The following is a 14,859-nucleotide window of genomic DNA, read 5'->3' on the forward strand; positions in this document are numbered from 1 at the left end:
CCTCTGAACCCAAATGGTGTTTTGTTATTGGACTTCTGTGCTCGTCATGGATTGTCCATAACGAACACCATGTTCCAACATAAGAGTGTCCATATGTACACCTGGCATCAGGATTCCCTGGGCCGCGGTTCGATGATCGACTTTGTAGTCGTATCGTCAAACCTGCGGCCACATGCCTTGGACACTCGGGTGAAGAGGGGGGAGGAGCTGTCAACTGATCACCACCTGGTGGTGAGTTGGCTCAGATGGTGGGGGAGGAAGCCGGTCAGATCTGGAAGGCCCAAACGTGTTGTGAGGGTCTGCTGGGAACGTCTGGCTGAGTCCCCTGTCAGAGTGAGCTTCAACTCCCACCTTCAGCAGAGCTTCGAACATGTCCCGAGTGAGGCGGTGGACATTGAGTCCGAATGGGCTGTGTTCCATGCCTCTATTGTTGAGGCGGCCAGCCGGAGCTGTGGCTGTAAGGTCGTTGGTGCCTGTCGTGGCGGTAATCCCAGGACTCGTTGGTGGACACCAGCAGTGAGGGATGCCGTCAAGCTGAAGAAGGAGTCCTATCGGGCCTTCTTGGCCTGTGGGACTCTGGAGGCAGCTGATGGGTACCGGCGGGAAGGAGCAGCGGGAGCCTCTCCCGTCCTAAAGCACTCCCAGGCGGCCAGTCTCAGTCGGCTCCGGCTGCAGGTCAATGTAGAATAACTGCAGTAGGTTGTGGAAGTTCACCTAAACATAGTTTATACCATTGTCAGTGAGAACTTGCTGCATTATTTTCCTATACATAGTTTGGCCAGTTAAACACTGTAATATCCCTCCGTTACGGGGCGTTACCATAGCAACGCGTTAACCAGCTGGTTCAGATCAGCCGGCTTTTAACAGGTGAATGAGAGAAACGCGCTGCAGCCTGACAGCGGTTGTTTGGTATAAAACGTACATCCAGGCACACTTAAAATAGTTCGTATAAGTATATTTACTATATTTATAGTTAAGTATCTTAGTATATTTAAGTATATTTAGTTTTGTATAGTATATTTAGCAAATGTTAAAAAAAGATTTGTTATAAAATATTTACTGTGTGGGACCTTGATAGTAAAAGCGGATCCGTGCATTAAAAGGTTATAATGTATGACGTGGAGTCTAGAACACCATGACGCGCAGTGTTGTTTAATACTTATATTTATCTGTTCAGTTTACATCAGTATTTGCACTTTGTCAAGACGAAGCTTTATGTTGTTTGTTTTCTAAAATCTGAGGAATCCTAAAGACATTGTTTAAAAGCCGCAGTTTAATGTTAACTATATTCATGTTGTCAAAGATAAAATGATAATTGTCATAAATAATCAATTTCAAGTCTAAATAAACGTAGCAGCCCTATCAGAGTGTGTGTGTGTGTGTGTGTGTGTGTGTGTGTGTGCGTGTGTTCAGCCCCACTCAGTTGTACTGATGTCTAGCAGCAGCCCTGGAAACAGAAACAACACTGCAGGAGACGACCGCTGCATTCAGAGACGTTTAGTAGACGAGATCAGCTGATCTCAGACGGACAGAAGGACACGGCCTTCCCGTGTCACACACCTGGCGGGGGTCCGCCGTACTTCCTCTGTCCGTTCTCCTGGACCATGTCGTAGCCCGTCTTCTTCATCAGAGCGAGCAAAGCCAACTCCTTCGTACACGACGCCTCGAAGGTATCTCTGACTGCCGGCAAGCCCGCCTCCCCGGAGTCTTCGTCCATCTCATCGTCAGAGGCTCGGTCTCCGTCTGTCCAACACACAACACGGTTACCTGTCGTTAGTAACGTCCAGGTCACATGACCCAGAGGATGAGTAAATATCGGTCACATGACCCAGAGGATGAGGAGGAAATATCAGTCACATGACCCAGAGGATGAGGAGGAAATATCAGTCACATGACCCAGAGGATGAGGAGGAAATATCAGTCACATGACCCAGAGGATGAGGAGGAAATATCAGTCACGTGACCCAGAGGATGAGGAGGAAATATCAGTCACGTGACCCAGAGGATGAGGAGGAAATATCAGTCACGTGACCCAGAGGATGAGGAGGAAATATCAGTCACATGACCCAGAGGGTGAGGAGGAAATATCAATCACATGACCCAGAGGGTGAGGAGGAAATATCAGTCACATGACCCAGAGGGTGAGGAGGAAATATCAGTCACATGACCCAGAGGGTGAGGAGGAAATATCAGTCACATGACCCAGAGGGTGAGGAGGAAATATCAGTCACATGACCCAGAGGGTGAGGAGGAAATATCAGTCACATGACCCAGAGGATGAGGAGGAAATATCAGTCACATGACCCAGAGGATGAGGAGGAAATATCAGTCACATGACCCAGAGGATGAGGAGGAAATATCAGTCACATGACCCAGAGGATGAGGAGGAAATATCAGTCACATGACCCAGAGGATGAGGAGGAAATATCAGTCACATGACCCAGAGGATGAGGAGGAAATACCAGTCACATGACCCAGAGGATGAGGAGGAAATATCAGTCACATGACCCAGAGGATGAGGAGGAAATATCAGTCACATGACCCAGAGGATGAGGAGGAAATACCAGTCACATGACCCAGAGGATGAGGAGGAAATATCAGTCACATGACCCAGAGGATGAGGAGGAAATACCAGTCACATGACCCAGAGGATGAGGAGGAAATACCAGTCACATGACCCAGAGGATGAGGAGGAAATACCAGTCACATGACCCAGAGGATGAGGAGGAAATACCAGTCACATGACCCAGAGGATGAGGAGGAAATATCAGTCACATGACCCAGAGGATGAGGAGGAAATATCAGTCACATGACCCAGAGGATGAGGAGTAAATATCAGTCACATGACCCAGAGGATGAGAGGAGTAAATATCAGTCACATGACCCAGAGGATGAGGAGTAAATATCAGTCACATGACCCAGAGGATGAGGAGGAAATATCAGTCACATGACCCAGAGGATGAGGAGTAAATATCAGTCACATGACCCAGAGGATGAGAGGAGTAAATATCAGTCACATGACCCAGAGGATGAGGAGTAAATATCAGTCACATGACCCAGAGGATGAGGAGTAAAGATCAGTCACATGACAAAAACAAGTCTAATGTAGCTCTAACTGTATTAAACAAGAGTTCTTCTTTAGGTTTATTTAACTGCAGGTGGAGTTTCACCGGGACATATTCGTTCATATTAAATATTTGTGATTTTTCTGGCTTTAGAGGTGGATTATTATCTGTACATATTGTTATATATGTACACATATATATATATATATATATATATATATATATATATATATATATATATATATATATATACATATCTGCATTATTTATGATCATATTCCTCACTTTAATCCGTCAAAACTTTGTTTATTTATATATTACATTATTTAAAACTTAAATAACATACTTAAAGATATATAGTCTTGTCTTTGCACCTTTAATTTCTCACAATAATGTGTTTGTTGATCAAACTAAAATGATCAAATCATTTTAATTACGTTAAAATTGCTATTTTATGGCAATTTTATGCAATTGTTTTATTCTGGGAGCCGGCACAACAATATTTAGCAACGATATCATAACTAGTAATTAATGTTTGTCTATTTTATAAGGTGTTTGCAGTCAGAGTTGTTAAATGTTGCGTTTTGTGAGGTTTTTGTAAAGTTTTAACTTTTAAAGCAGTCGCGGTAAAGTTGGTTAGCATCTAGTTAGCATCCATGCTAACTGCGGTCAAATGTAGCTTCTTTAGCTCCCAAGAAAGATTTATTACAAACCGTTTATCAGAGTACGCGATTACACGTCGAGACGAACCGCTTTAATAAATAATAAACCTTACCGCTTCTACACTGCGGCATTTCTTCGCACTGTTGAATATTTTCCTGTTAGCGGAGCCAAAACTTCAACCAGCTCGGAGGCGACGTCGATCACGTCGGACAGAGACGAAGCGTTGCTTAGAAACGGTTTGACAAGGACGTAACGTGGAGTGACGTGAAGGCGAGTTGCGTCAGCCAATCAGCGACATTCTTCAAGACACGGAAGGCGGGAACAATGCGCGATTAAATGAAATTAAATTAAATTAAATTAACACTAACAACTGATTAAAAAAAAAAAAAAAAGGGTTAAATCAACACAGTTTATGAGTGACGTGAAGGCGAGCGGCTTCAGCCAATCAGCGACATTCTTCAAGGCACGAAGGCAGTAACAATGCACGATTAAATTAAATTAAATTAAATTAAATTAAATTAAATACTAAAAACTGACTACAACTAGGTTAAATAAACACAGAAATTCAGGAACAAAAACTCCAATATTAAATTAGTTAGGTTGCAAAATGTAAAACATTTAAAATAATAAGAAAAAGAAGTCCTAGAGGACCAGTGTCCCTTCTGCAACACACCTGATTCAAATCAATGTGTAGTTAGCCGACATGTGCAGAGCTTGTCTGAATCTGAGTTAGGTGTGTTCCGGCAGGATCACTTAGAAAACCTGCACCATCTCAATACAGTGCATCCACACTGCATAATAAATAACCAGATTATAATAAATAACCAAATAAATAATCATAATAATCAATCATAATCATAATAAATAACCAAAGATTCAGAGAATCCAGGATCAAACCTGTGTGCATGTGGCCTTCAGGTGGTCTTGCGTTAACAAACACGTCGACCCAGTCGTCTTTTCTGGACCAAAGTTCATAAAAAATCCTTTCTGGAAAGCGTGGACGCCGAGTCCACGTGTGTCCGACGGGCAGCTTCCACATCTGGGAAGCTGAAACATCTGCTCCCATCCAGACGACGTCTCTTCCAGGGAAGACTTTGCAGATTTCAGCAAGACAACACTGAACCACATCCTGCATCCATCCCAGCTGCATGGCTTCTTACAGACGTGTTGGTTCACAATCAGCTCAGATTTTCCATAAAGTTATCTAAAAAAATCTCCGTTTCAACATCTGATATGTTATTTATCTTCTGTAAATGAAATATTGGTCGTTAAGTTTGTAAATAATTATATCCCGTTATTATTTTCACTTTCAGCAACGTAGGAACATCATAAAATCACCAAATCAGGACATTAAAACTAGAAAACGTGTAAATCACCATGTACTTTAAGCTTTAGGTTAAATGAAACCAAAACAAATGAAACAACAGCACAAAGTAAATAAATAAATGTTTATTTCACGTCCTTTATTGTGAGTTTTCTGTTGATGAATCAGTGAAATGGTTTGGAGGAGGACTGCGGTCAGGACGCCATCCAGATGAGGAATGGCAGCAGGACGGCCAGCAGGACGGACCAGGCGCTCGCCGTTCGCAGGTACACCAGCCAGCACATCGCCAGCATCGCCGTCACCTTGGCAACGCGCCGACTCAGCAGCAGCTTCCGGACCGTCTTACAGAACTGATGAGAAGACAGGAGGAGGATCGATCATTTCCAGTCAGCTTTAAATCAATCCGTTTCTTTGTGTTTCATTCTTTATTTCTTGTCTTTTTCACGTCCAGATTATTTAGGGTTTTTTTTCAGTCTGTTTTTTCTCATTTTCCAACAGACATCTGGTTTCCCAGATGTTTCATTTGTTGTTCTAAACTGTTTTTTTTTTGCCTCCGTGTGATCATTTTACAGATTTTATAAGCATTTTTTATGATTTTACAGGCATTTCTAGCAACAAAAGTCTTTTCTGATGAACTTTGTTCTCATTTTGCTTCCATTTGTTGCAGTTTTGTGTCTCTTTCTGTCCGTTTAACATCAGTTTGTGGTCATTTTTCTGCTTTTGTGGTTGTTTAATTCACCATTACAGTGATTTTATATTTTTTTATGTACCTTTTATCCCCTTGTGGCAGTCAGTGGTTCATTTATTGCCATTTTCTCTCCTGTTTCCTCATTCTGATGCTCAGTTTGATCTTTACTCGTTTTCATCACTTCTGCATGACGAAATTGATTTGCTGACATGTGATTGGCTGGTTGGATATTTTGCTAACATGCAGACATTTTTCATCCTATCTGAACACAAATGTTATTCCACTTGGAGGAGTTATAACACTTTGGAGGAAGAAATGACATAAAAATGAGAGTCCAGTTTCACCTCCTGCCTACAAACAACCACCAGATGGCGCCGTCGTGTTTGTTGTCCTTCACACAGACACAACCTGACTAACTCTGCAGCCTCTTTGGTCTGCTTGTCTGCTGTATTTATTGATTAAAACCGCATCTGGAAGCTGAACTATTTAACTCCAGTCAGCCTGCAGGGGACACGTTTCCATGGCGACATGATGTTTTCAGGCTAAAATGATGTAAAATGAACGTATGAACAGATAAAGCAGCATAAAGAGCAACCAGACATTTGTAGAAATAACACACATAGATCAGCAGCGACCAAGTCTGAAACACACACAAACACAAACACACACACACTCACACACACACACACACACTGTTTCCATGTTTCCACACGTCTTCCTGCTACTATCTTCCTGCTGTCCTCACTGCAGCACCTCCACCTCAGCTGCATCCCAAACATCTTCTTGGCTTTATTCCAGCCATTGCGGATCATTATTTTCCTGCTTTTCTCATCACTTGTTGATCTTTGGCTGCTCCTGATTGGACGTTACCGTCAGTTTAAGCTCTCTGATTGGTGGAAAGTCTGACAGGAAGTGTCTTCTTCATCATGTCCAGGTGAAAATAGAGGTCTCTTAGCAACATGGTAGTGATGGTGATGAAGATGTGATAAATAATGGTGGATTTACCATCTAGAGTCTCTGAATAAACACTACATGTTGTGTCTGGATTGCAAACCTCCTGGAAGGATAGAAACCATAGACTGTATATAAAGAGATGTACGGAGCCTCCGTGACGTCACCCGTAGGTTTCTGAAGAGCTGAATTGAAGCTCGGTGGGCGGTTCCTACCATCGCCATCTTGGCAGCGTCATGCGTGTCGCCGCATCAGGAAAATACAAATATGGGCAAAGAGGTGGAGCTGAGAGGGGGGCTGTGAGTGTCATGGTGGATGATTGACATCGAGCGAACTCCGAGCTTTCTGTAGCTAAGAGCTAACCGAGCTAAACCGGAGATAACAGGAGCTAACCAGCTAACGGAGGTAAGCGGGCTAAAGCTAAGTCACGTTGTTAACCGGCTAAAAACCGCAGTTGTTCTACGTTCTTCTGACTTGAAGCAGGAGATCGGGTACCTGTCAATCAAAAGGACACGCCCCTAAATATGCCAAACTTCGAGATTAAATCACTATTAAACAGGCAAGTTAGAAAAAAATTCACTCCACCCACAGTTGTCATGAAGGTAAACCTGACCTATTAAACCTAAAATGGATTTTTGAACCAGGCTGCAAACATGTTTATTTCTGCTGTAAACGTGTTTATTTCTGCTGTAAACATGTTTATTCCTGCTGTAAACATGTTTATTCCTGCTGTAAACATGTTTATTTCTGCTGTAAACATGTTTATTCCTGCTGTGAAGTTGGTCTTTTTAACATGGGAGTCTATGGGGATTTGCTCTGTTTTGCAGCCCCTAGTGGATGAAGGGGGAACTGCAGTTTTATGCACTTCTGCATACGCTTCACTTTTAACCACCAGAGGTTGCCGCTTGATAGAAACGCTGGAAAACCTCCGTAGACCAGCTGGAGGGTCACATGACCATCACCTTGATGACGGCGTTCAGATTAATGATCTGATTAATTACTGTCAGATTCCTCCTCTTAGCTCGTTTCATGTGTCCGTGACAGGTTTTCCATCCGTCTGCAGGAATGAACCTAATCATCTCATCATCTCTGCTCCCTGCGAGCCAAACTTTCTGCATCTTCATCGTTTCATGTCCTCTCCTCCTCCTCCTCCTCTTCCGCTCCCTGCAGCCAAACAGCAGCACTTTGTTTCCCCTTTTCTTTCACAAGCCGACGGCTTTGAGCGGGAACAATGGCGCTCTCAGTGTTGCTGCAACAGGAGGCTTAACCCAATTAGAGGGACATTCAGGTCTGATCGGTGATCGGCTTTATCCTGCAGCTGAAGGTCAGGCTGCTGCCGGGACCAGAAAGGTCTTCGTATCAGAGCCTCCACCAGAGACTTTCTTCTGTTTCTAAATGATTTTAAGGCTGAAACTGAAAAGGGAAGGAATATGTAGATGAAATGGTAATTAAACAGTGCTTTCATCATCTTTACGGATGCTTTAAGCATCTTCTATCCGACTGCTTGTCCCGGATTTTGCAGAAGGAATCTGCCTCTTATTCCTGTAAATTAAACCATCAGGCTTCAGGAAGAGGGGGAGTGGATGCTGTCTTTGAGCATATAAAGGAGATATTCTGACTTTAAGCACAGTTTTCCCACCTGGAAGGTCTGAAAGCTCATGACGGTGCCGTATCGGCAGTACATAACGAAGTGTTCGCAGTTGTACCACAGCAGGCTGTAGGCCACTTCTCCCAGCAGCTTCTCCGCCCTCTGGGCCACTTCCTCCCCCTGCAGCGCCAAGCGGCTGCACATCTGCAGAGAACCGGCGGAAACATCCACCGAAGTCTGTTAATGAACACCTGGAGCCCATCCAGACCCTCTCACACACGGCTCAGATGATGACGAAGGTCATGACTAGAGCTGATAGCCAACGCCTGGTTGGTCACCTTGTCCATGGGGTTGACCAGGATCTCGGCTCCGTAGGCGAAGTCCTCCACTGAGTCCACCCTCACGCTGCCACACTGCAACACAAACCATACTTTAAACCATTAGACCATTTGTTCTGGTGCAGGATTTGGCAAGAGGACAGAAAATTTAGTCAGGATCGCTTTTCTGACCCTTAAATGGACGTGTTACGACTGCAGTCGTATTGTGTCTATGTTCTCTTGTGGTGTTATTTGTGTTTTTTCCGGTGTGTGCCAGCAAGGACCGATGCGCCGCCCGACACCAGCATTGGACCGCCTGAGGAGACGGGTCGGGGTTGGCTCGCTGCTTTTTAAAAGGAAGGAGAACAGCGTGTCTGGTTGGAGGGTTCGGAGGGGCGAAGCGGCGTACCATCCTTCGCTTTGCATTGCGTTGCGTTGCATTGTGTTGCATTGTGTTGCGTTGCGTCACGTTGCGTCACGTTGCATCGTGTTGCGTTGCATTGCGTTGCGTTGCGTCACGTTGCGTCACGTTGCGTTGCGTCACGTTGCGTCACGTTGCGTCACGTTGCATTGCGTTGCGTTGCATTGCATTGTGTTGCGTTGCGTCACGTTGCGTCACGTTGCGTCACGTTGCATCGCGTTGCATTGCGTTGCGTTGCGTTGCGTTGCATTGTGTTGCGTTGCGTCACGTTGCGTCACGTTGCATCACGTTGCGTTGCGTCACGTTGCGTCACGTTGCGTTGCGTCACGTTACGTCACGTTGCATCGCGTTGCGTTGCATTGCGTTGCGTTGCATTGTGTTGCGTTGCGTCACGTTGCATCGCGTTGCGTTGCATTGCGTGGCGTGGCGTGGCGTGGCGTGGCGTGGCGTGGCGTGGCGTGGCGTTGGGTCGCGTCAGGCTGGCAGAGCGAGACATAGTCTGTGAAGTTTGTGAACTGTTTCGGGGACATTTGTTAAAAGCTGTGAGCCTATTTGGTTTGAGTTTTCTCTTGTTTTTGTTAGACAAGGAGGTAAGAACCTGTCTTTTATATTTTCACATTTATTTTGCATCGGTAAGTTCAAAACCAAAGCATAGGATCTATTTTGTTTGTTATTTTTTGGCGTTTGGCGTGGAGAAAATGGATGGATTACATTTCTGCCTCCATCTTGTCAAACCACTGGGAGTTTAAATTTACATGTGATATTTCTGTTGTGTTAAAAACACTTTATGTAACTTTCCAACCTTTAAACTCTGCATTTTCTACTCGTTTAACATGCTGACTTATGAGGTGTAAACGTCTGGAGCCGAGGCTGAAAAACCGCGATGTTTTCATGTGGGATGCCGCGTCACACTGAAAATCACTCAGAAACACTTTGGCTTTTTCTGATCGTGCACCATGACTGATAAAAAATACACAAAGTTACAAATTTACAAACAAAGAGAGGAAACAAAAGAAAAGCGACAGAACAAGAGTGAGGATGAAACCGACTTTTACTGCCTGAAGAGCTCTCAGAGAAGAGACAGGAAGCAAGATGGCTGCTGGATTAGCCGTCAATAAGGGAGAATTCTGCAATAGTTCTGTAATGTGTGTAAAGTTCAGCAGTTTCCAGAAGTTCTTCTTATTTTCTCCCAATGTGCGTTCACATGAAGGGTCCGACGTGTTAAATACCACCTGAAACCAACCGATGACAAGTCCTCAGTGGTTCGCCGTGAAGAATTAATAAAACAGCTAAAAGTCTCTGCTGTATTTAGCATTTAAAAGTCACTTTTCTCACATCGAACTGCTGCTGATTTGATCTCCTGAAGGAAAAGCAGCCGGAGAATCAGCTAAATGTTGGCTTTAAACCATGGAGCTGCTAGCTGCTAGCATGCTAACTGAGGGGAACTGTGACTGGAGGGAATTTCCTGAGTGGAAGTGGGCAAGGTGGAGATTTTCATCAGTCGTCTGATAAAATCTGCATCAGATCAACAATCAGATCTTTAATTTTCCTCATCTGACATGTTTATCTTCTACCTGGATGAAAATACAGACTGATCATTGCATTTACATTTTACACATCGTCCGATTACTTATTTATTTTAAAGATATTCATAGTTTTATTTGTATTAATGATAATACTGTCTCACATTTACTGCTTCAAGGTAATTCAGGTTGAATTCTTGGTCACAGATAATCCCTGTTAGGGTCACTGGGCATTGACGGGGAGTAAAATAGATGTTTTTTAGCCGAAAAGTCGTCACACAACTGATGCATCAGGAGTAAATATTAATAAAAAGCTATAATTCCCAAACTGAGAGCTCTCTGACTGCTGCTCATATTGGGAAACATTCTGGGAAGGATCAGGTACAAATGAGAGTCTCTGGCATCTGTTTTGTCCACCTGGTGTGTTTCTGCTCTGTTACCTTGGCGATTACTCCCAGGATGAGTCTGCTGTTGGTGACCATCTGCTTGATTCGGACCTGGTCACTGGAGACGACGGGCATGATGTCTGGGATGAAGTGAGCGACTCTGCAGGCGAGGAAGGGAAGAACATGACAGAGAGGGAAAGGAAAGGGAAGAAGAAGAAGAAACTGGACGCTGTCGGACCTACCTGCCTCCTCCCAGGTAAATCCCAAAGTGTGTGAACAGAGTCCGGGAAACTTCCAGCAGGTCTCCCCTCCTGTACATCAGGTCATACTTACACTCCGTCCCCTCCTTCCTTTTCATTTCCCCATCATCTTCCTCTTCTGTCTTCTTCTTCTTCTTCTCCTCGTCAGGCGGCACAGGCGTTGCCGTGGAGACGAAAAGCAGAGCGAGCAGCTGCAGACGAAACATGGTGCGAGGAGTTGCAGGGCAGCAGAGGTTTTATTCTGCTTGGGGGAGGAGCAGAGAGGAGATTAAACTTTCACTGCTTTCTAACATTTTCCATCTGCTGCTGATCATTAACCCCCAAACGAAGCAGTGCTGGACTGAAAACTACAGCAGCAGCAACAGTATTTACAGCAGTACATAACAACACACATATTAAACATCTACACTGTGTGTCAACCAAGTCCTGGACAGAGTGGCCAGGCGAGGCAAAAATGGGTCCAAAATAACTTAAAACTTTTCAGTTTTCCATCCATCTGCATAGCCGCGCAAATGGGCGTTTGGGAATCTAATTTCTAAATGTTCTGCATCTTTGTTTTTTTCATGCTAAACTTTACTGAAAGAAACAAAACCATCTGAACAACATCATGCAGTTCCAACAACTGCTCGCTAGAGGGCGATAGTCTCTGAAATAACAACTCAACAAGAAGAAAGAAGAAAATATTTGATCATGATTGAAAACATTCACTAATCCGTTTTCTTTCACACTGTTAGAAAACCGCAAAATGAACCTTGATTTCCAGTTCACTTTGGTCGCAACATACGTTCACACCGCTCCAAATGAACTGGGTCATCTGTGGAAGTGAACCAGGGTCCAAAAAGCCCCAGTGTCAACGTGTCCTAAAATGGTCATAAAGTCTCCTGTGACTGGTTCATTTCCTCAGAAAGTTTGGTTCATTTAGGGTGGTGTGAATGTGCAAATGAACCATGGCACAGATTAAACAAGCAAACTGATGGTTTGTCCGGAAATGTAAGACTCAGATTGCCTGATGCGAACCAAGGCAGGAAACGTAGCACAAAACAAGTGGAATACATGTTACTGAAAAGGTTCCGTTTGACCAGTGCAGTGTGAAAGCAAACTCGAACCAGAAGAACAACTGAGTCCCAGTCCCAGTCTGGTGGACTATCAGGTGTCAATGACCCCAAAAAGAAACAGAAAACAACAAAAGGTGGTTTTTGTTTGCAGAACAGAGATTTTGGGTCCAGCAGAGTGTTGTAACGTCACACAGCAGCTCTGAATACCTGAACAAAAACACCCGACTCACCTGAATCACATCCATCCTTTCTGTCTGAAAACACCTCATGTTGGGGTTCATAAGCTGCGTTCAGAGCTGCTTACACGTGTCCAAATCACCTGAATCACATGTTAATGTCCAGCGAGAACAAGGCTGCAATGGACTCCGCAACCTCCAGCTCTGATTACACAACTCACACAAAAAGCTGCTTAACGTTCGGCGCGGTGCTGTTAGAGGCTGCACTCAGAGGGTCCAACACCTGCAGGACCTCCAACACCTGCAGGACCTCCAACACCTGCAGGATCTCCAACACCTGCAGGATCTCCAACACCTGCAGGACCTCCAACACCTGCAGGACCTCCAACACCTGCAGGATCTCCAACACCTGCAGGATCTCCAACACCTGCAGGACCTCCAACACCTGCTGGATCTGCGAGCCAATCAGGGCTCAGAACACAAAATCATGACTACAAGTAGTTTTTAAGCTTCAGTCAATAACAGGACATAATCAGAATCATTAAAGTCAAAGCTGCTGACAGAGATTATGGAGTGACTTTAATATGACATGGGATTCTTGCTGTTATCGTGATAAGCATGTTGTACTGGTCGTTGGTATGAAAAGTGCAACAAAAATAACATTTGGTATGATTTAATTTGTTTCACCAGGTCTTAAAATGATGTAAATACAAACTAAAATGGACAAAAACCTGACATATCACACTGTGTCGGTTCAGGCACAGCTGTCTTCAGGTCCCATCAGACATTTCAGTCAGGATGAGGTCTGGACTTCTTAAACCGGTTGTAGCTCCAGAAATCACAAGCAGGGGGCGACAAAGTATAAGGATTACCAGAAAACTCCAAGGAATAAAACCATGAGAAAGACTGGAAGTTCCTCATGAGAAATTTTAGATCTCGTTGCGTGTAAAAATAATTTATAAACAAATTATACTTTTTATTAGAAAAAATGGAAAAATTACCATAATTTAATTCACAAACATTTACAATTTTTGCTACCATTTAGAATAATGTTCTAATTTTCCTCAAGTATTCTTGTTTATTTATTATTAACGCCAGGCAATCAAAAATAAAGATGAAACAACAAAAACAGCCTGATACTTTGTAATGAGTAAAAGAAGACGACCGTTTAACCTCCAAGTTCTTTATTTACATAAAAACATAATATAAAGTGTTACAAAGCTGTAAAAAAGCAGATTCTGTACCCAAGTGTGACTGCTAGAAAACAATCAGTTCGTTAAGGATATGTACAGATATTTACAGAAGAGCTTCATCTGGTTACAGAGCTGAAAGATATGCTTGTTGGAAAGTAAACACGTCGAGTTTTGTGTCCGAAGTTGGAGCCTGTTTCCATGACAATGAAATTCTGATCATTACGAGTAATGAGATCATTTTAATGATCAGATCTGATGGGTTTACATTCACTGCAGACAGTCGGTTGGCAGATTTCCTTCAGAGTACGTACATAAGTAGTAACATAAGACTCCAAATTCCCGTTACCGTCTAATAACCCCGATGCTAGCTAATGATGCTAGCATTAGCTGATTGAATGTGAGAGCTAATAAGCTGCTAACTGGGCTTCACGCTGCTGCTGCCCATCATTTACATGAGAAAACCAAGACCATGATGGAGCGTCTGCTTATTTCATACACACACAGATGTAAAAGAATAAAAAACATCAGATTTGCGAATATATTTACAAGAAGACATCTGAGTATTATGGAGGAACTTAAGCTTGATCGTCAGCCTTAAACGTCTGATTTGCTTGATTTCTGGATTTATCGGATAATTCAAGTGGTCATGTAGATAAAATAATCAGATTATGAAAATCTGACTAATACACCAACATTTATACCTAATACTCACATGTCTTTGTTCATGCACTCCCATTTCCACATATTTACATCTGCATATGTGGAAAAAAAATGGTGCCACTTCTGTTATTTTTCAACTTCTGTGTTAAAAAGTTGGAAGTGATGCTTTTTTTGGGAACACAATAGAAAAACATGAAGGTGTGCAGCAGCAGGAAGTCGGAGCATTAACAAAGTAAGACATTTACAGGCAGAATATTTCGCATCTTGTTAGCTTCTTAATTAGCAGCTAATGCTAAAACTTTAGCTGAAGTTGTTTTTAACAAGTCTGGATGTTTTGAAAATATCAGAAAACAGTATGAACTGTAGAATAAACCCTATAATGAACTGGAAAATGTGGACAGGAATTTTACCACTTTTCAGAAGTCGATGAAGATGTGGAAAATCAGATTATTACATTCATCTCGTTGCATCTAGATATCTGATTTCTGTCACAGAAACAGACTCAATCTGATTTCTCATGATAACTGATGTTATCTAGTAAGGCATAATCAGGTTATGCTACACGATCACTTGGAATAATCTGGTAATC

At 43.2% G+C, this 14,859-nt stretch overlaps 2 protein-coding genes across 2 annotated transcripts in view; both read right to left on the bottom strand.

Annotated features, from left to right (window-relative positions):
- The window catches only part of rbm46 (RNA binding motif protein 46), a gene marked incomplete at both ends in the record, with an annotated part of 34,363 nt that extends 30,504 nt beyond the window's left edge, over window positions 1–3,859 (bottom strand). The window contains 2 exons of the mRNA XM_079257871.1: window positions 1,561–1,743; window positions 3,841–3,859. Of these exons, the coding sequence (XP_079113997.1) occupies window positions 1,561–1,743; window positions 3,841–3,859 (202 nt within the window). The remainder of the gene's footprint in view (window positions 1–1,560; window positions 1,744–3,840) is intronic.
- Window positions 3,860–5,246: 1,387 nt separating this feature from the next.
- On the bottom strand, window positions 5,247–11,392 carry lratb.2 (lecithin retinol acyltransferase b, tandem duplicate 2; the record flags this gene model as incomplete). The annotated part of the gene is made up of 5 exons (XM_079257536.1): window positions 5,247–5,402; window positions 8,331–8,483; window positions 8,618–8,692; window positions 10,981–11,086; window positions 11,169–11,392. 5 exons carry the CDS (start codon window positions 11,390–11,392, stop codon window positions 5,247–5,249), a joined length of 714 nt encoding a protein of 237 aa, XP_079113662.1.
- Window positions 11,393–14,859: the final 3,467 nt, after the last annotated feature.

The sequence above is a fragment of the Telmatherina bonti genome (assembly GCF_933228915.1).
Source record: "Telmatherina bonti genome assembly, chromosome: 18".
In the NCBI taxonomy this organism is placed as follows: Eukaryota; Metazoa; Chordata; class Actinopteri; order Atheriniformes; family Telmatherinidae; genus Telmatherina; species Telmatherina bonti.